This window comes from Ochlerotatus camptorhynchus, unplaced genomic scaffold (assembly GCF_037179485.1).
Source record: "Ochlerotatus camptorhynchus isolate MF236.1 unplaced genomic scaffold, CSIRO-AGI_Acam_v1.1 ptg000767l, whole genome shotgun sequence".
In the NCBI taxonomy this organism is placed as follows: domain Eukaryota; kingdom Metazoa; phylum Arthropoda; class Insecta; order Diptera; family Culicidae; genus Ochlerotatus; species Ochlerotatus camptorhynchus.
In genome coordinates, this window is record NW_027041234.1 from 1,979,787 (window position 1) to 2,002,579 (window position 22,793).

The 22,793-nt window shown below is 41.8% G+C and overlaps 1 protein-coding gene across 1 annotated transcript in view; it reads right to left on the reverse strand.

Moving 5' to 3' along the window:
* LOC135714943 (dipeptidase 1) overlaps positions 1-22,793 on the reverse strand; it is a 237,002-nt gene that overhangs the window by 8,113 nt on the left and 206,096 nt on the right. The window contains exons 7-8 of the mRNA XM_065238351.1: positions 15,428-15,503; positions 15,145-15,283 (exon numbers count right to left, since the gene is read on the reverse strand). Coding sequence (XP_065094423.1) covers positions 15,145-15,283; positions 15,428-15,503 — 215 coding nt within the window. The remainder of the gene's footprint in view (positions 1-15,144; positions 15,284-15,427; positions 15,504-22,793) is intronic.

Genomic DNA, 22,793 nt, shown 5'->3' on the forward strand with positions numbered 1-22,793 from the left:
ATTTTGTACTTGCCTGAAATAGCTGGTTGGAAGACCCCTTCACCGATTTCGTGCACAGGACCGGGATGGCTGTAGGACGCTGGCAGGAATGGCTCGACTGTGACGATAGGATTAGGGGCTTCCATGAGGCTTTCAGGCGTGCATCCCAGTGATGAGGTGAGTTTTGGTGGAGTCGGTTGCTGCAGGTTGGGAGTCTTCAAGTAATGATTGCAATGATTAGTCTTCTGATGGCTTCCGAAAGTTTTTCGAACCATAATCTTCGAATTCTCTGAACATGATTCCTTCTGGCCATGTTGAGGGATCCAATGCCGTTGTCTTCAAATCCTGGTCGAGGCCGATTTTGAAAGAGATGAATGACAAGCCAGCGGTGTCCTTGCCCTTTGGTACCAGTTTCACCACTTCAGGATCAACGGTGGTTTCCAAGCATTCTTTCACTATCGCCGAAATCAATTCGTTCGTTGCGTCGGGACGGATGCGCGACAGGTAAAGCCAGAATTTGTCATTGCCGACAGTAGAGTTTTGAACTGTGACAATATTCTGACTTGATTCTTTCGATCCGTATTGAGCTGCTGTGTTTGCCATGTAACGTGCCTTTGGAGCTTGAGGGGGCCGGGGTTCAGGCCTTGGTAATGCAGGAGGAGCAGGAAGAGTGGCGGGTTTGGTTGAAAGCTGTTTAATTTCGGTACGTAGTTCGTTGATTGCTTCCGATAACGATGCAAGCGGAGACGGCTCATGTGAACAACACGAAATTGAACGAAAATGGCTATTTTCGAACATTTCGGCACACTTCACGCACATCCAAAATAAATTCTTCTTGTGCGACGTAAAGTAGCTTAGAAGCGCTCGTGACACACCAGCGCACGTCATGTGAAAAATTCCACCGCAGTAACCACGACAAGCCACTTGATCGATACCAACGATAGCTTGGCAACATTCTGAGCAAGCCTTCTCCATCATGTGTACCGCGTTGATGTAAACCAAAATCGCCTACCAGTATGCTTGGAAAATGATGATGTGCCCACAAAGCAATGTTGGTTCGCGCTATTCGCCAGCAGATGTCGCTTCAGGAGAGAAAATCGGCGTGGGGAGGTAATAGGCCTTTGTTGTTTAATCACACTGACGAAAACAAAACACTCGCGGAATGGGATAAAATATCACCGTAGCACAAATAAACTAGCACGTACACACACGAATTTCGTTAACCGAGCTTAACTGGACGACGTAACAACGGAAATAATATTTGCGGAGTTGAAAAACACGGAAAATAACAGAAAAAATCACGACCGATAATTGTCAATATTACGCACACAGAGCAGTGATGCTAGATGACTAGAAGAGACTTTTAGTCTAAGGTTTCAATTTCAGGCTCAAAACATATCATTCCACCTAAATCTGCATTCTGGACCACTGTGCAATGGTGGCTACAGGCGTCAAACATAGGGGAGCACAATCCCAATAGAAGCGATCCGTTTGATTGTAATATAGGATCAGGTCAGAAATATTTGATTTTAAATAAATCTGGATTAAGATAATTTTTCTAAATACAGGATCATACAAGGGGTAAGTCACTCAGCACATTGTGCCCGACTTAGATTCGAAACAACTTGGGTACATCCATAGACACACCTTCGGCACATCTTAGGCACAATCACGTAGGCATTGGATTGTTGTAAATAAATTGGGAGCACTGCTGGACAACTTACATTGAAGTTGTTCACAGCATTACGTGCTGTTTGACTGTATATTCAGGAACATCCTCTAATTGAATATACCAAAGGAACTCAGACCTGCAGTTCACTAATTGATCTAAATACGAAATGTAGGTTCTAGAGTAGGCTCAAAAGAAAGAATCAGTTAATTAGTACCCTATTAATGAAATTATTTCAAATAATGCTGCAAATCACACAAAACAAACTAAAGAAGTCTATTCATCATTCTGTATAGTCGGTCTCCAACAATGCTCCCCAGCGGTTCCAACTCTTTCCGGCCGCTGATAGACCGATGCATTTCACATCAGGGCCCAACAAAGTCACTTTCAATTGAAAATCGTCAAGCGACGACGAAGCTGTCAACAATCACTTTCAATTGAAAGTCATTCTGTCTTCTCTTCGGGCATATCCCCTTCAACATCAACAGAACCTGTTTAGATCAGTTTCCATGCTGTTTGTATTGGCTTGTTCATTTCGTCTTCCATTGTCAAATGAGCTTACTTTCGCATTGAAGCGAAGCTATTCGATTAAAATTCGCACTGTTTTCCTGTTGATTGTTCACTCGGTTCATTTAAGCGCATGCGCAAAAGATCTGTGCACGTGGATGTCGAATTTATCATTGTCGGGTAGTTCGTTTACCCATCAATATGGGTATTTTTGAAATCGGAGTGACGTCTAGAGTCCGGAAAACGATATATGACGCCATTTTAAAATTCAATATGGTGGCTTCAAGTTAAAAAAACTACAAGGGACAGCCCTATGGGGTTGTACGCAATGGTGACGTAGCACTACGTGGTCTTATATAATAAATCTTATTTGTTAACTGCAGCAGGATCTTATGTTTTGTGTAGGTATATGAATTTGAGCGGGTTCTCTCTGTTTATACTCTTTAGTATGACGCGCTTGACATAGATAGCCCACAGCGACTCACGAAGAGCTACTGATTCCGATCAATAGCGGTGCGGCTTCTTCCTCCTTCTATGGATGCTCATGTGGGCTGCAGCTTGCTGCTTGCTGCTTGCAGGCAGCCTTTCATTGTGTACTGGAGAACACCACCACTCACCACGTGGTGATTGAATACACAGTTTGGTGAGACCGGATGGAATTCAACTTTGAAATCTGTGTTAGGGAAATCGCTTTTCACAGGCAATCGGTAATAATTTTAACTATCATAGCAACAGTTAAACATCCGTTAAATTTTCAATAGTGACATTTTGAAAAATGTAAAAATCTTAATTTTAACAGATTCGTAGAAAAAAATCCTATCGATTGACGTATTAAGAATTAAAATTCCAAATAAACGAACTAGTAAAAAAAAAAAGAATTAAAATCCATCATCTCTGGATCAACATCGAACCACCTTCATGCCGCGACCGACTTTGGTTTTTGTAATCGCACCCCCAATGTTGCCTTAAAGTACTTGGTATGTTAGATTTAAACATATCCAGATAGAGCTGGAATTGGGCGTAGCAGCTTTTATAAACAATGACTTCTCTCGATTATTTTTAGGAATTCGAGAAACGGCCACGCAAACCAACTTCACCGTCAGGTAGGGAAAGTAAAACTCTACCTGATGGTGATGTTGATTTGCGTACGCGAGCCTTGACATTCAAGACATCATCGAAAGAAGTCTGCCCTAATTCCAGCTCTATCTTGGGAACTGACATCCGATTGCTGATTTTGACAAATGTCCAAAAAATACCCTTTTACAAATTTATGGTGTTAAACATATATGAGGCTGGTGAGCTGTATGTTGTTTGGAATGAGAGAGACGTGCTTGGCATAGATGGCCCATAGCGACTCACGAAGAGCTACTGATTTCGATCAATAGCGGTGCGGCTTCTTCCTCCTTCTATGGATGTTCATGTGGGCTGCAGCTCACTGTTTGTATGAAGCCTTTTGTTGAGTACTGGATAACAATGTTCAACGCCATGCGCCGAAAGCATTGCTGCTGCTACAGCTGATGCCGAAGACCGGATTCCCCCACACACGGTCATTGGAACTGAATCCGATCAGCGGTTGAGGCCAGTCTTGGCAGCTAGCTGCTTGCGGAGAACCTGTCGTTGTGTACTTATTGAATAAATACCGTATGGTGAGACCGGATGGAATTCAACTTTGAAATCTGTATTAGGGAAATCACTTTTCACAGCAATTTTAATTTTAACGCATCATTTGCACATTCGTGCAATTTTCAATAGTGGCATTTTGAAAAATTATAAAGTCTTTAAATCATCAGATGCGTAGAAATATAATTGATCAATTGGTCATAAAATTATTGAAATTGTTCCAGGGGTAGCTGAGTTATCAACGTTCAAAATCTTTCATAATTTTGTAACATGATCCACTTTTAGTTTTCACAAAGTGTACCCCCACATAGAAATCACAGACGTAGTCCTACGTCAAAAGTGGGAAATACTGATGCCGACCCATCAATATGGGTATTTGTGGAATGCCATTTTGAAATTCAAGATGGAGGCTTCCAGTTTAAGAAAATGTGGGAAGTATTGTCAAATACCCATCAATATTGGTATTTTTGGAACAAGGATGCCATCTAGAGAATGAAAATTTAATTCCGACGCCATTTTGAAATCCAAGATGGTGGCTTCCTATTTCAGAAAAGTGGGAAATAGTGCCAAATACCAAGGCTTGCAAATGCTCATTTCAGCTTAAACAATATTTTTTTTTAATTATGGAATAATTAGATGCTATGATCATATTTTGAACTGGTAAGATACAAGAAGAGGTTGCAAAGAATGTGTTTGACATATTAAACCTGTTTATTTCACTTTATGAGAGTCACAATCAGCGATTTTTCACACACTCACTCACTCAGTGATCAGAAAATCGCTGATTGTGACTCATTGAAAGCAAAATTTACAGGTTTTATGTTTCAAACACACACTTTGTAACCTCTTCTTGTAAGTTACAAGTAAACCATGTCATCATACCATCTTTTGGTTTTACTATTTCGAAAAACATTATTTTAGCTGAAATGAGTATTTGCAACCTTGCCAAATACCTATCAATATAGGTATTTTTAGAGCTGGCATGTCATCTAGGGATTGGAAATAGATATGCGACACTATTTTGAAAATCAAGAGGGGGGCTTCTGGTTCAAAAAAATGCGGATAATACGGTCCAATACCAATCAATATGGGTATTTTTGGAATCGGGATGACGTCTAGAGGATAAAAATCGATATCCGCCGGCATTTTGAAATCCAAGATGGTGGCTTCCAATATCAGAAAAAAACATGGGAAATACTGTAAAATACCCATCAACATGGGCATTTTTTAATCAGGGCTACATCTGGAGGCTGACAATCGATATCTTACGTCATTTTGGAATCCAAGCTGCCGGCTTCCGATTTCAGAAAAAAAAGTGAATAATTCTGATGCCGACCCATCAATTACGTCTAGATGGTGAAAATTGATACTCGACGTCATTTAGAAATCCAATATGGCGGCTTCCAGCTTAAGAAAAAGTGGGAAACACTGTCAAATACCCATCAATGTGGGTATTTTCGATATCCCAGTGCCGTCTAGAGGCCAGAAACCTATGTTTGACACCATTTCAAATCTTACATGGAGGGTTTGAGTCAAAAAAAGTGTGAAATACTGTCAAATATCAATCAATGTGATTATTTTTGGAATTGGTGTGACATCTAGAGGCCGAAAATTGATGTCCAACGCCATCTTGAAATTCAAGATGGTGGCTTCCGATTTCAGAAGAAGCCCTACAAATGGCGTTGAATATTGATTTTCAGCTTCTACGCGTCGTCTCTTTTCCAAAAATACCCATATCTTAGGGTATTTGATACTTTTTCGGAAACCCGATGACCACCACCTTGGATTACAAAATGGCGTCGAATATTGGTTTTTGGCATCTACAAGTCGTCCCCGATCCGAAAATACCCGTATCTTAGGGTAGTTGACACTTTTTCCGAGCCGGACATGGATTTTCTGCACCTTCGCGTCGTCCCCGTTCCGAAAATATCGATATTGTAGTGTATTTGAGACTTTTCTTGAGCACGATGGTAGCTGTCTTGGACTCCAGAACATCCGGACTACATATAATCCGGATGCCATCCCTATCGGCACCCGATATTGTGCGGATACTATATGTTCATGCCTGAAGACGCGACGCGTGACAAATCGAATGAGCCCCGAATTGAAGTGAAAGTGGAAAAAACGAAGGAAGCATGTTTCGAGTCATTCATTGCGTCAATTGAAACAAGTCTTTGCTTCAAATAAAATGAGCTAAAAACTTGACGAACGAAACAAGACATAGTCAAGTCATGTTTGATAGGAAAAATGTCCATAGTGACTCGACAACAAGAAACACAATGACTTCACGAAAATAATATTGCTCGAAATGAAGCGATTCTGCGGAGAGTTCATTTTCTTGTCTTTGTTTTGAAAATGCAGAACCCTGTTTCACATCACAAACGGCTAGGTTTCTGGTCTGCGTTTGTGCGTTTCGCGGCGCCATCGCGAAACAGTTCGCTCCCTTCGCACGGTGACGAGGAGAGGACATTTTGAAGGTGAGCCATTCTACGACGATCTAAGCGCCAGGAACGATACCGAAGCAGCCAGGAGCGACAGCAGACATACTGGATTCACCGCATAATTGGGAAGTAGTGTGCATGTTTGCATGTGGCTATCGAGAGGTAACAATAAATGATTGAATGTGCATGCGAGTTTCTGCTTTACTGCATAGCCTGTGGCAGTGTGGCAAAGGCAAGTTGTTTGGTCTCGGAAGTCTGCTGGAATTTTCGGCTTCACTCTGAGCAGGGTACGCACTCGTGGATGACTTTCCGGACAATATTCCGGACGCTTATTGGCCAGAATTCGAATAGACGAAATCATGAGCTGTTGTCTACCATGCAGCATCTTACGATGGTTATGGACGACGACGATGTATGTGAACGGATGATGTTTGCCGAGAATGTACGGGTCGCAATCGATGCGTGACAAAGCCGGCCACCAACGGAGATTATTCTGTCTTGCAGTTGACGATTCTCGAACTTCTCTACAGTTCTTAAGATTTATAAGCTCCTACGAGAAACTTTATCGTACCAATACCTTCAGAGCTTCATCAAGTTGAGCGTTCTGAGGAATCCAAACGTCGATTGTTGCGATTCGTTGGTTGTGTATTGTAGTGAAATCTGACTTTCCATGCAGTGAGGCGTAGGAGATCCATGTACGATGATCGAAGGCTAAATATGTCGCATGGGACTGTCACTGGAAGTGTTGCCGATACGCTTTTGGCTTGGAGATCTGCGGGAGTGTGTTAGTCTGAACTTAGCCAATACGGACCGTTAAACCAAAGCGATTCGTATTACAGCAAAGCTGGACTCATTCCACGGGAAATTATGGTGGCGGTGGTGTAGTGGTAAGCGTGACTGCTTTCTCACCCCAATGGATCTGGGTTCAATTCCAGCCGAGGTCGGTGGGATTTTTCTGAGGCATAACAATCTCTGGTCACGTCTTCCTTCGGAAGGGAAGTAAAGCCGTTGGTTCCGGCCCATGTGTGTTTGAATGGGTGCAATATCCTACGCAGGTGTGGCAGCTGCCTTCCTGCACATTCGATTGCCGTCAATGGATGGCAATCGATGTCCGTCGGTGATTGGCATTAGATTGCGGAACAGAAACCGACGTTAAATAAAGGAAATAAGGATTGTCCAATCCTGCTACTTGGTTCCAAGCGCTATTCTTGGTAATATTCTAAATCTCCGAAACCCTATTCGCAACAAATTACTTCCATCTGGACGGCGATGGAGAAATCCAACACTTGACGATGGTTGAATCTGTCCAAAAGAAACATTTCACTTCGATACCAATACACTGTGCATGACCTTTTCGAACAGGTGAGCTAACAACAAGGCTGATGACAGTTCTAGCCGTAGAGTGGAGAGCCACTTGTTTCCATTCTTCAAGTTGTCAAGTGGTGCAACGCGTGACTTTGCTGTCAACAACCTCACTAACACAAAACACACAATTTCGCACACCTGCCACTTCCCGCGTCATCCTCAATTCGATTTATCCATGCAATACTTTACAAACAATCGCAGCTTGCTCTATGACCGGCACAATTGGCAAACCTGTGGCACACTTGCGGCAGTGATGCGTAACCGTGATTGTCAGTAACAGTTTCCAGTGATCACAGTGTGGTCTTCCTTTTAGCGAAGACTTCATATCAAAAAGACTGGCAACTCTTCCACTTTGTCATACGAACGCTATGAGACAGGTACAATCGCGTCATCTGTCGCTCAAAGGTAAATGCTTCGAACGAATTTGATAGCAACGATTACATCCTTAGAAGAAAGGTTTGTGTATTTGCTCATTTTCCCATACGTTGCTTCCACCTTCACTCAAGCGCAGCGCTACTGCATCTGTCGCTTGGATTATCGCAAAGTTGCCAGTCTTCTTGATATGATGTCTTCGCTTTTAGTCCTGAGAAGGCCTGTTTCATGCTTGAGGTACACACTTTGAAATAAATCATGTAAATTTAATTGCTCTGAGGTTGATTTATACGAGCGTCAATTTTGACATAAATTTGAGTCATAACAGACGTGAAATATTGCTCAATCAAACGTTATTTTCACGAACTTTTAGTCTCGGAGCACTTAATATAACATGACATGTTTGTTTACGTCACATTTTTTATGACAAAGATGGATTTCATCACGTGTAAAATCACACGCTTAGAAATAACTAATGCTCCACGTGACGGAATCCATCTTTGGCATAAAGGATGAAACGCAAGCAACCATGTCATGTAAAATTAAGTGCTACAAGTCCGAAAAGTTCGTTCCTCGACAAAAAAAAGCACCTTTGATGGGGCTGATTATTGCGTCTGTTTTCACTCAAATTTATGTCACAATTGACGGTCGTGTATGTCAGTCGCAGAACACCTAAATTTTGAACTTCTAAGAGTGTAATTATTTCTAAGTGTGTAGCTTTTCTTATCGCTACTGTTGTTGCCCTCCGACTCTTTTTCACTTTGGCGAGAGCAAGCAACGCAACGTCATTTAGTGCAGACATTTTTGACACGATAAATGAAAATGTATGCACTTTAGCCAAAATATCGCACTGTTTGTCCGATCTATCAAGCTGTGTAAATGAAGATATGCTTTATATGCTTTGAAAATTATGCTCAAATGAAAATTGGCAATTTGTTTTCCCGTTTTTATTTAACGGAATGATATCGGCATAGATTAATAATATTGTGCACACTTTAAAAGTTAAAATCACCTAGTAAAAGTGCATCAAAATCGATAAAGTAGCATTTTACAGCTCTCATGTGCAAGGCACATTAGCCATTTTCTCATTTATGGGCAGCATAGTTCTCTTTAAAGCAGGTAAGTTTCAAAAATCAGGTTTCCAGAACAAACGCAGTATTCAATTTACGTCCCTCTTTGTATGAAGTAAATTCCAAATAAAGAGCTTTTTTGCGATTTCGGGAACCTGAGAAAAACAGCGAAATACCCCACAATATGGGTATTTTTAGAATCGGAGTGACGTGTAGGGGCCGGAAATCGATGTTTGACGCCATTTTGAAATCCAAGTTGGTGGTTCATGAAAAACTGGAAAATACTATCAATACCCCACAATATGGGTATTTTTGGACTCTTGTATTTCAAAATGGCGTCAGACATAGATTTTTAGTTCCTACACGTCACCCTGATTCCAAAAATACTCATATTGTGGGGTATTGTCACACAGTTTGAAAAAGTAGCGTAAATTTCTGATCGATGTGATGCACATATACGTTTACATTATATATCATGTAATGTTCTGACACATTTCATGCAATGTAGCAAATATTGTATACAAAAGCCCATCTTTGTGAACAACATTCTTTACAACTTGCTCGGCTGCGTGAAATGAAATACAAGTCTACGTGAATGAATGTTTACATCACAATTAAATTTCAGAATCTTTATCTGTGCAGTATTTTCCAGTTTTTCATGAACTGGATGCCATCTTGGATTTCAAAATGGCGTCAGGCATGGATTTCCGGTCCCTACACGTCACTCAGATTCCAAAAATACCAATATTTTGGAGTATTTGACAATATTTTCAAAACCTCTTTTTACGAAGTAAATCCCAAATAACGAGTTTTCTTTTAACGAACTTATTCGATTTACGAACCCCCGGTTTGGTTTGTAAATGGAGGTTCCAGTGTATGTAGAGCTGAGCCACGGCTAAACCAGTGTTCATAAGTTCTAATGAAGTCCGTTTATGGCGGGAAGGGCCATTTTTTAGCTTACTGGTTTCTAGTTAATTAATTATTACCGTAATGACCCGATTTTGTAAATCAGTCAGCTGAAAACTCCAACAGCAGGCGGGACAACAGCTCACTTTAATATATCTCAGACGACGGAACAAATCGTGCAGGGGCTCTGACGCAGAAGGACTGGGTCTAATTCTTCAAACAGCTCCAATACTACTACTAATGTTGATAAATCCAATACACGTTCATACCTGCCTTTAAAAATTACTTTCATAAAGGCCTGACTTAAGCATTAATTTTCATAAAAGTGCAACTTACCTTACCAATCAGGCTAAGGCCTTGTTGACCTCTGCTCTCCAAAGAAGTCGTCTCCACTCTACTCGATCCATGGCCACAGTTCGCCAACCTCGTAGCCTGCGAAGGGTCCACAGGTCGCCTTCTACATGGTCGATCCACCTTGCCTGCTGCGCACCTCTTCTTCTTGTTCCTGTTGGGTCGCTTTTGAGAACCATTTTCACTGGGTTGTCGTGCGGCATTCTTACGACGTGCCCAGCCCACCGTAGTCGCCCTATTTTTGCAATGTGGACGATGAAAGGTTCTCCCAGCAGCTGGTGCAATTCGTGGTTCATTCGCCTCCTCCACGTTCCGTCATCCATCTGCACTCCATCGTAGACGGTACGCAATACCTTCCGTTCGAAAACACCTCCTCCACGAGCATAGTCCAGGTCTCGTGGCCGTAGAGGACCACTGGTCTAATCAGCGTCTTGTAGACAGTCAACTTCGTGCGGCGGCGAATTTTATTCGGAGTCCAAAGTAGGCACGATTCCCTGCCATAATGCGTCTTTGAATTTCTCTGCTGGTATCATTTTCGGCGGTCACCAGTGAGCCCAAATACACGAACTCATCGACCACCTCGATTTCGTCACCGTCAATCTGAACTCGGGGTGGGAGGCTAACATTGTCTTCCCTAGAACCTCTTGCTTTCATGTATTTTGTCTTTGATGCGTTGATGGCAAGTCCAATCCGTCTAGCTTCAACCTTCAGTCTGATGTACGTTTCCGCCATCGTCTCAAAGTTCCGTGCCATAATTTCAATGTCATCGACGAAACCAAGAAGCCGGATGGACTTCCTGAAGATCATGCCACTCGTGTCTATCCCAGCTCTTCTGATCACACCTTCTAACGCGATGTTGAATAGCAGACACGAAAGTCCATCACCTTGCCGTAACCCCTTTCGAGACTCAAAGGGACTCGAGAGTGTCCCCGATACTAACGCACATCATTCGATCCATCGTCGATTTGACCAATCGCGTCAGTTTATCCGGAAATCCGTACTTGTCCAAAATCTGCCATAGCTGATCTCGATCGATTGTGTCGTATGCGGATTTGAAATCGATGAACAAATGATGTGTGGGCACGTTGTATTTGCGGCATTTTTTGCAGAACCTGCCGAATCGCGAAAATTTGGTCCATGGTAGCGTGGGCACCCATGAATCCCGCCTGGTATTTCCTCACGAACTCTCTTGCAAATGGTGACAGGCGGTGGCATATAATTTGGGAGAGTACCTTGTAGGCGGCGTTCAGCAGTGTGATCGCACGGTAGTTGCAGCAATCCAACTTGTTACCCTTTTTGTAGATTTGGCATACGACACCTTCCATCCACTCCTCCGGTAATATCTCCTCCTTCCAAATCTTTACAATTACCCAGTGCAGCGCTCTAGCCAGTGCTTCACCACCGTATTTCAATAGCTCACTTGGTAGTTGATCTACACCAGTTGCTTTGTTGTTCTTCAGCCGACCGATCTCCTCCTGAACTTCTTGAAGATCATGGGCCGGTAGCCTGTAGTCTTCTGCGCGTGCTCCAAGGTCTGTTGCCGTGCCACCTTCGTTTTCTGCTGCTTCACCGTTGAGGTCCTCGTCATAGAACTGCTTCCACCTTTCAATCACTTCACTCTCGTTCGTGAGAAGGTTATATCGGCTTGCGGCACGTAGCCTTTGCGTGAACTATTTAGCCTCTCATAGAACTTCCGTGTGTCGTTTACGCGGTATAGATTTTCCATCGCCTCGCGATCTCTTCCTGCTGACGCTTCTTCCTTCGGAAAACCGAATTTTGTCTGTTCCGCGCGTGTCTGTATCGCTCCACATTCAATCTCGTGCGGTGTTGCAGCATTCTCGCCCGTGCTGCATTCTTCTCCTCTACTAACAGTTTGCATTCACCGTCAAAACAGTCATTTCTTCGGTCCGGAATCGCAGTACCTAGTGCCGCTGCAGCAGTACTACCTATGGCGTACCGGATGTCCCTCCAGCCATCTTCAAGAGAAGCTGCACCAAGCTGCTCTTCCGTGGGTAGTGCAACTTCCAGCTGCTGCGCTTAGTCCTGGGCAACTCCGGCGTCCCGTAGTTGCTCAAAGTTGGGTCGCGGCGTTCGACTTCGACGGGTGTTATGCACCGTCGAGAGTTTTGAGCGCATGCATACTGCAACTACCCAAGTAGCACATTTCCGTCACAAAAAGTTGCAGCAACTTGTTAACGACTAAAATAAGTTGTATAGAAGTTTTAACGGGTAGGGTAGGTAGTGGTCCGAATCTATGTTCACACTGCGGTACGTGCGGACGTTGATAATGTCGGAGAAGAATTTCCCGTCGATTATAACGAGATCGATTTTTTTTTCTGTGTGTTGGTCAGGTGATCTCCAGGTGGCTTTATGGATATCCTTGCGGGGGAAAAAGGTTCTTCGAACTTCCATACCCCGAGAGGCTGTAAAGTTCACGCATCATTGGCCGTTGTCGTTCGATGCGGCATGGAGGCTGGGCCCGATTGCCGGTCCCTACATTGCCTCCCGTTCTACCTGAGCGTTCATGTCGCCGATGACGATTTTGACGTCCCGTTACGAACAGCTGCCGTACACCTGCTCCAGCTGCGTATAGAACGCTTCTTTCTCATTGTCGGGTCTCCCTTCGCGTGGGCAGTGCACGTTGATAATGCTGTAGTTGAAGAAACGGCACTTAATCCTCAACTTGTACATCCTCGCATGGATCGGCTGCCAACCAATCACACGTTGGCGAATTTTACCCAGCACTACAAAGCCGGTTCCCAGCTCGTTGGTGGTGCCACAGCTCTGGTAGAAAATAGCTGCTCGATGCCCGCTTTTCCATACCTTTTGTCCCTTTTGTTCCTGCAGTGCTACGACTTCTAAGTTGCGTGGTTGAAGTTCGTCATAGATTAACCTATCGCAGATCGGGAAGCCGAGCGATTTGCAGTTCCATGTTTCGAGTTTCCAATCGTAGTCCTTATTTCGTCGCGTAGGTCTGTGCCGATTGTTCCGATCCGTATTTCTTTCTTCAGTATTTGCAAATTTATGTTTTTTTCCAGGGCGGTTTGTTGGGCCTGCTCCACCCTCTGGCTTTGCCAATTATTCCTGAAAGCAACTATTGGAAACCCTGCACCCGAATGAGGACTCGACGAGTACAGGCTGCCCTTTGCCGTTGCTGCCAGTGTGCAATTCGTGGTACACTTCTCGACCGACAATTAGGTCAATCAGCTAATGGAACTTTAGAGAACTTCTACGAGGAGACATCAATTGGCATGGTTGGCAGGCAGACTCTGGGTTTCTTCGTGATGAGGAATTCATGCATGGTACTGTACGAAAGCAGTTTGTATCTAATTGTAGCAATAAACTTCCGGTTGATCTGATTTGACGTTTTTCCTATTCCAGTTACGGTGGTGTCTTCTTTTGTACAACGGAGGTTGAGAGTATTTGCAAGCTTCCCTCGTGATGAAGCTACGCATCTATCCTGAATATAGGAGTACACGAGTGAAGAGCTATTTCCCTTTCTGGTCCACAACTAGGACGTTAACCTATCCCAACATGACAGTGGATTGTCTAGACTGTACCTACGATCTTAATGGGGGTTCGGTTGTAGGGTTGACTGATCAGAAATGAAGTGGATTGTACCTTCAGGATTGCTGTGTCATAAAGTAGGGTATAGTGTTTTTGGTGAACATGTTGTCAATACTACTTCCATGAACAATTCCTACTTTAGTATCCAGAGCGGAAGTGATTCTAGCATAGGCACTTTTGGGAAGCAAGGTCTTGGATACCAGGATCTTGGAAAATGCTGGACATTGTAACATAAAACACTGAGTGAAGCACTTGTGTTGGGTCGTGGTGGAATTGAATACAATCTTGAATGGCGATCGGATTGGATCCAGCCACCTTGATTAGGCCAAGTTGATTGGAGCGATGCTGCAGATCGGTGACGACGGACTTCAGCACCCTTTGGTAAAAGCAGTCATCTAACTACTCGTAGGTGACAGGCTCGGAGGCTCGTAGGATTCAGTTTGAAACAAAGCGGGTTGATCAACGGAGTATCCCAGTGAACTATCGGTTCGTTCAGCTTTGCTAAAGCTTTGACCTGCATGACATGGTATTTATTTATTTCGTCAAGCCAAGTAGCTTCATACAATGGTTACAATGTTTCTTGAGTAGCAACTGGCCGAATTCAAAATAATCGAATTTGATTGTTGTTTGCTCCATGATATATTTTGTCCTGCCTAGTTTGTCTACTAGATTGTTAAGCTATTTGCAGTGTGGGCGTGATCATTTCAAGTAGACATGGGGAGGGCCCCGGTGTAGGGGTTAACATGGAAAATTATGATCTTGTGCTGGAGTATACTGCTTTAGATCGCAGGGTTTTTAACTTTAAGTATTACCTTAGGATCAGTGGATTCAAGTTGCTTTAAAACTAATGTAGTGTAGACCTAGAAGTGATTAATATGGCTTCAAAAGGACCCTATTAGTCATAAATGTCTGAATAACGCCAATATTTAAAGGCTATTCTCATGAAAGATTTACGCTCAAATTAGTGGGACCAGTTACATCGAAATCATTAGCGGTTTTATTCTGCAAATCGATTCCCCTTTTTATAAACCTATTCCCCAGGCATTCGATTTCGTGATAAAACATACAATTAAAATTCAATCGCACAAGAGTAATTGAAATCCAAATTTTTACACAACGTTGCAAATCAATAGAACCAGCCCACATCAATATTCGATTAATAATGCAAACTTAATTACGCACTCCGTGGGACATCGCCTCGCTTATCATACTTCAGCATAGAATTCGTTTGAAATCATACTCCCCTGTTGTCCTCCCGCGGCTTAACGTTACCCACGCCCTGCCCGCCCACACTTACCTGCTCTACTTGTTTGAAAACTCTAATTAAATTTTTCCCCGCCAGTTTAGCGATGTCCTCCTCGGTCCACTTTTCCGACTCCAGCAGTTCGGCAAACAGATACGGATACCGGGAGACGTCCTCCAGCCCTTGGGGCACTCTGGGCGGATGGTTTCGTTGGTTTTGCGGGTAGTAAGTTCAGGTGGGGAAAAAAATGAAACGAGAAGCGAAAATTAAGGAGATGGAATTAAAAGTTTGCTTCGGCTTGGCGTTTGGTATTCGGTCCAATTTTCGGTTCACTTACAGATTAACGCCATCGTATCCGGCACCGATGCCCACGTGGTCCACTCCGGCTACGTCCCGGATGTGATTGATGTGCGCTGGATGGACGCCGTAGTCATTCAGGAAATTCCACGATACGTTCAGGGGCGCAGGTGTTACGGCGATGAGTTACGACGAGTTCCAGAGTGATTGCGCAGCGTTGGTGAGAGCATTGGGAGAAGTTATTTAATTAAAAATTGAGTCCTTAATTAAAACAATTTGTTAATAATGTAGCATTGGGGAAAGGTGGAAGCCATTGTGTGTTTTCTGTGTGGGTGCCGGTGGGCAGCCGGTGAGTGAAATGAGAACCACCGCAAATGAGGGGATGCCAAAATGAAGCACTTGGGTGGCACGGAACGGGAGAAAGAAGTGTGCTAATTAAAAGTTTCACCTTGGTTTACGACGACCGACGGGACGGCATGGGAGGAGAAGATTTTGGCTCATTGCGGACATTGCGAAAGGCTGTTGACGGGTTTCCTTTGCCGGCGAATGTCTTTGGGGGATTTTACGGTCAAAACTGACGTCTTTCAGAAAGTTGTTTTCAAAGAAAGATCAGCAAAATGTGTTGATTAGCTGGTCGATTACAGAAGCGAAGCCGGCATGAATTTAAATGAACAAATTTAACAGGTTGGAAATGATAGAAAGCACCTCCTTAGGCTGATGGGCTCAACTAGTCCTTGGCTAAAAAAGCACTACAATATAGTTTGAAAAACACTCGTAAGAAACTTTTATGACCATTGTATTAACTGTTCTAAAATATCCTTGAGAAACCAAAGCTCTTAGTCAACGAGAATAACGTCGTTTGAATGCATTTTATAGCATGGGGCATATTTTTAAAAATCATGATCGGCATGTGTCGGAGCCGTAACAGACTCCAATGAAGGGAATGGTGGGACTTCCTAGTTCTCTTGCGACAAAACTTATCGTGTTCTGACAAGACAGGAAGGGAAAGGGTGCCGCTCAAACAGGAAGTCTTCGTAAAATGAGTGTTCTGCTCAGGCGCTTGGGATAACGAAAAACTCTTCTTGTCTTGATAAGGACGGTTGGGATTCCGCAAGCCCGTCGACAGCAAGCACTCAACCAGCGGTGGGCTGTATTTAAAAACGCTGTACTGCTCCTGCTCAGTTGAACACAATGCCGGATCAGAGGATGTTGTGAAAAAAACTAGGATAGCTTCACTTATTTATTTTTCTCTTGTTGTATACAGTTTGACAACTAAAACCATGCTAATACTAATGCCACTAGCTTCGCTGCTTTTATACTATCGTGCTGCTTCTTCTTCATCTTCTGGTTTTCGCCTTGCTCGATCGTTGGTTGAGAGAAATTTAACAAATGGGTGGGGCTTACGACGGTCACTGACTGTCGTTCGCGTTTGGGCGTGAACAGCATGCCACGGATACATCCAGACAAGCCAAAAGATTTATAATACCGAGTGCTGAGATCTTCGGGTAATAACTGGTCTAATGACTGGTCACTGCCCTAGCAGATATCACTTCAATAAAATTGGTAAAATTCAGTTTACTACCGGTGGAAGCATAACTGTCCCATGCTACAAAAATGAGAAAACTGCAGTTAAAGTTTGAACAGACGTTTTGCTGGTATCGTAAAATTTCACGGAAAAAATTGGTTCTACTTCGAAAAACTGACGTAATATAACTATTCCATAGAAAGTTTGTCAACATTTTACAAAAAAATAAAGTTTTCCATTAAAAAATCTTCTGTGACACTTATGCCGCAAATTTCTCTGACGAGTTGAAAAATGTACGCATATCTGTCCCACTGTGAACAATTTCTCAGTTGCTGCTGTTATTATGTTTGACACTTCGTAGGTGACGGTTGGAGTTTTTTCTTAAAATTATTGATTTCAGTGCCAACATTTCAAACGGGCGTGATTGCGTTTGTAAACAATGGATTTAGCCGTCGATTTCTCGCGGAAAAAAGCTCACTCATTAAAGGCTAAGGAATGTTTCATCTACCAGCTAGCATTGTTAATTTGGAAAGGTGAGCATTTATTTGCGAGATATCGACGGCTAAAGCCATTTTTATACAAAAGCTATTACGCCCCTTTGAAATGTTGACACTAATTTAAATGTTAGCCGGAAACGTTTGTCATAGAATATTTAAAGCAGTACGGTGATTCCAGTGATATTGATAGCTATTTGACTTTAACGAAATATTTGCTCCTGTTGGCGCATACGCACGATCATTTCTTAGTTGTTTTTTTTTTCAAAGTAATTAATAAGCATGCTCACCTTAACAAACTTACATTTTGGTTGGACAGTTGCTCATCCCAAAACAAGAATTGGAATTTGTTTCAACACATCATCCTTCTGATAAATAGTACGAAAATTCAAGCTGAGCAAATACTGTTCAAATTTTTATACTTTTTATAATTTTTATATAAATACTTTTATGGCCGCTCATTCATTTCACACAGCGGTTGAAAAGAAAATGCGTCTCGAACGTGTCGTTCCAAGCCAACTTTAATGTCTCACAGTACACGTTGAACTTATTCAAGCCATCGTGGAAATCATGAGAAAATTGGTCTTTTAAAAAAGAAGTTATGAGCTAGGATACGAAAGCAACATCAACAGTGAGGACCTTATATACTGCAAACTGTTTTCCAACAAACAACTCCAGCTGATCGAAAAGGAGACGTTCTCTACTGCAGCTAACGTACTCTGGCAAAGGTCTCCTTGTGGAATTGAAGTAGTTAGGAAAGCCTCTCTGTTGGCCATTGTCGTACCTGTTAAGTGAGAAGACGAAACATCGTTTTTAGTTGGTCTTCCGACCAAGCTACATGCATCGGAATGATAGTTACTTAAGGTTTACCGTTGTATGCATTTCTTTTATTTTTAAAATAAATCTCATCATTTTACTCCATAGTTTTTCAATACCAAATAATCATGTGTCACGAAAAGGTACAAATAGGGTAAGGTGTTGTAAGTTGATAAGCACATTTTTTAATTTATTTGTTATAATAATTTCTTATATGCATTGAAAATTGGAGCAGTGGGACAGATATGCGTCCATTTTTGCAATGGGACAAAACGACTTCACATTTTTTTTTAATTTTTTCTAGAATAAACAGCATGTTTGAATATAATATTTCAAAAGTAGGTATGTATTGATTTATCCCGTTAAGCATCATAATCCCAAAAAAGTCGAAATGTCACATGGGACAGTTATGCTTCCACCGGCAGTTTAGCGACTGTCGGTTTTGTCATTTTGAAAACGAAACTGCTGAACATATACTCTGCAATTGCGGACCACTGTTCAATTAAATAATGTCAAAATTTGGAAATGGGCTATTATAACCCTCAATCTCAACAGGTTATTATACTTTATAAAACGAGTTGAGCCTAAGTTGTTACTAGATATACAACCAGCACCATATTAAAAATCCCACATGATCCACCGGGCAGGTGTGGATACGCGAAATACGCGTATCTGTCAAGGATTAGCAAATATGGTAGTGGAATTAAATGGAAATTACTAATCCTTCTCTCTCTCTCTCTCTCATAATACAGGTATTCCACTGAGCTGCCCACATTCATCAGGGTCCAAATCATTGGTTTATTATTATAGTTACTTTAACACTTTTGGGTCATTCGTGAACTGTCCGGGGGTTAGATTTGAACTCGTGACTTTGGCGTGAGAGGTATGGATGTTAACCACTAAACCGGGGTCTCCCCCAAATCATAATTCAATAATCAATTGATTTATGTCTTCACGTTTATTTCCTAACATGACAATAATTTTAAGATATAATTGTGGCTTATGTATGTGGAGCTGATATAAGATTTACGTAGTGCAAGGTGTATATAAATCACTTTCTTTTTCTTGGCTTACAACTGGAGCTTTGTCATTTTAAACTAAATATACTTTATTGTGCTCTACATACTTTAAGCACAATCTTATTATATAGGGGGAATGGCTCTAATGTTGGCCTTTGGATCTAAGATTGGGCCCATCACTTAAAATCTGCTATTTATCAATTTGATCTAGATGAACGCGTCATTGGGACGGCACTGATGGCCATTTTTGGTCGCTATCAAAAAGTTAGTCGATTGCTGAAATCATGTATGGGCCCAAATTAGAGACATTTAGGCTGATTACATCCATTTCCCCTATAAACTTTTTTTTTTCAAGGTTTTTTTTTCGTCGATCTTGTTTTACATGCTGAGCACCAATGCTACCGACACCAAGGAGGCAGCTCCCACACCTACCTATCGACCCATCAACTCATGAACCGGGGACCAACGGTTCTACTTGCCTTCCGACGGAAGGCGTGATCAGAGATTTTCTGCCTCAGAAAAGACCGGCGGCAGTGACTGGTATTGAACCCAGGCCTTTTTGGGGTGAGAACAATCATGCTTGCCACTACACCACCCAAGCCGCTATCAAGGTTACTGGGCCAGGAATGCAATCTAGCGGAGCAAAATTAATAACTCCGAAACGAAGCATCTCCGTGACTTGGTGTCTTCGGCAAAGCTTCTCATCATAACAAGGACCATCTATTGACATAAACAAATAGTTCAAAACTTTTCCGCAAAGATGGCGCCACAATCTAACTTCTTTCCCTGATGTTTTGGAGACTTAATGTCTTAGGCAAAGTTGTTTATCTTGACAAAATAAACAACTCTTTTGAAGATGTTACATTTCCACAGCCTACCGATTCCGAGTTATATGGAGTTAAAGAAATGCAAAAATATGGTGTTTTCCTTTTGTTTCGGTTGTTTTGCTTACAATCATATAATGTTATATTATTCTCTTATGTAAATGCATTAAATAAATAACTTCTGTGAAGAAACCCAAATAATCAACCAGTATGTAAACATCAAACTTTAAAGATTTTCTTAAAAAAAACACGAAAACACAGCAACTTTTGAACTTAAATAACTCTCGAAACGCAAAAAATCGCTACCTCGATAAACAAAATATCAAAACTTGAGAGAGATATATTTTGGTGTTTTTGAGACTTCTTGATTTTAGTTGAAAACGTATTTTTTCTTTAACTTTTTTAATGCATTGAAATGGCGTTTTGAAGACTTGCCGTCTTGGGCAAAGTTGTTTATCTTGATAAATTAAACAATTCTTTTGAAGACGTCAAAACTCCCCAGCCTACTGTTTCCGTGAGTAAATGTGAGTATATATTAAGTTGAAATGCACGAAAAATTAGCAGCAGCCTCTCGTGTTAGCTTTCATGAAGTATGCCATGAAAATCGATGCATAATAAATGTCAGTTTATTACCGACGCCATGGCTCAAGGTAGGTTGTTTTGTTTTGAATATTTTTATATTTGAAGTTTATTATGTTGATAGGGTAGAGCACTACATCGGCTTAATCGCCCATTTTGGGCCTATCGAGCAGAAAACATTTAATAAATCCATGATTTCAGAGCTAACAAGTCAATTATGCGTTTGGTACGATACTATAGTTAATAACCTACCAAACGAAGTCAATTAGAACGCGTGATATGAAGGTTTGCACAAATTATTCTCAAAAACAAAAGAAACGCTCGGACCGAATCATGTTTTATCTTCATCCGATAGGCCGAGGTGAATTCATTGGCGTTTCAATTGCGTTTCAATTCGTTAGGCCGAGTTAAGAATCCGTAGGCCGAGTTTGGCGTCAAGAAGCAGTGTTAGACTTTTGATAATATCTCAACTATTGGTTTCTCCCTATCAAATCTTACAGTACGTACGGAAAGGTATATAAATTTGAAAGCCATCAGTAATAATAACATTCCGTTTGGTGCTAAACTGCGCTAGATTAAGAAAGACTAAGTGCGGGTTGTGCTTAATAGGCCGGAAATGGGGTATTTAACCCTGCATATGAATAACTATAGAAAATCTTTCAGAGCGTGCAATCCTTTGTCGAGAGCTTGTCGATCTGTCTTAAGGCGGAAAAAGCGTGGGTCAAACGTTAAATCCTTTGAAACATAAGTTCCAAAGCGAAGGCGATATTATAGATATTCCTCCGGCACTCAAAACTCTTTGGTTGCTGAATCTTAAGTTCCGGACGAAGTTTAAGAAATGCCATAGAAAAGAAACCGTTTTCTTCAAAAATTTTCGACGTGGATCAACTCTCGCATAACATTTAAATTATCATCAAATCAATCGACACCCGTTGGCCGTCCGAAGAAGAAGTTTGAAGATAGCAGCAAGAAGACGAAAATAAAGAAAATTCAAGCTTTTCGCCAGTGTTTAACACCGGATGAGTTGACATTTGCAGCAGTTTCTTCTATGCGAGTTTCCGGAAACAGAGATTTGGCGTGGATTATTGAGCATCTCACCAACCATCCTGGAAAAGCAACGTTCGTGCGGAAGCTTCTTGAATGTGCAGATTTAGAAGCTAAACTGTCGTACTTATCGGTTAATGATGCACTTCGATTTCTTTGCCAGAATGATTTATCGAAACTTCAATACCAGAACATCCGAATGATGTCTCTCGACAGAGGTGCTAACATCTACCCCACTTACAACGAACTTCGCAAAGAAAAATTAATATGCTATCCTGGTGGTATGATATATCTTAAAAATTAATTTCTAATATTTAAAATGTTTATACATATACATCTGCAGGTATTACCATATGCCCCTCTATCACGGAGGTTCCTTAGCAGTCTCTTGTGGATCATACCATACAAAGATTACAGGAAGATAAAATGTTGCCGTACTTCGAACAGTCCGGCGAATTTACCGTCATTTGCGATGGGTCAAGCAATCATTCAAGATAAAAAATGACCTTTTCGGAAGAAGCTGATGGAGAGCAGCAGTCATACAATGACTCTCATATATTTTGGATATGATTTGTGCCGTTGAGAATCTGCTTTAGGGCAGCTAATACTGATACGGAACTCATTGTGTGGAACAATGACTTACCTTCATCGGTTAGTCTCTGTAGACCTGTGAAAATGATTTTCCAGAAGGAAAATGGTGAGCTCACAAGAAAGGAAGTGGACAACATTAACAATCAGATCGTCAACTTATCTCCAACAGCTATACAGTTCCATGATCATCAAATAAATGTTCAGCCAAAATTAATTTTATCGATGGTCGATGGCAAAGTTCTGAATGATTTGACTAACGCCAGCTCTCAGTCATGTCATTTATGCGGAGCATCTGGGAAAGCTTTAAGCAATTCTTTGAGCATGCCAATTACGGATGAACCATCAGATTTTGAAATCATCCCGATGCTGCATGCGTATATAAGGAGCATGGAATTTCTCCTGAATATCGCTTATCGAATTACATTGAAAAACTGGCGGATAAATAAAGGGAATGAAGTGCTCAAGGCGAGACAACAATCGATCAGAGGTACATAAGTTGTAACGAGCATATGGT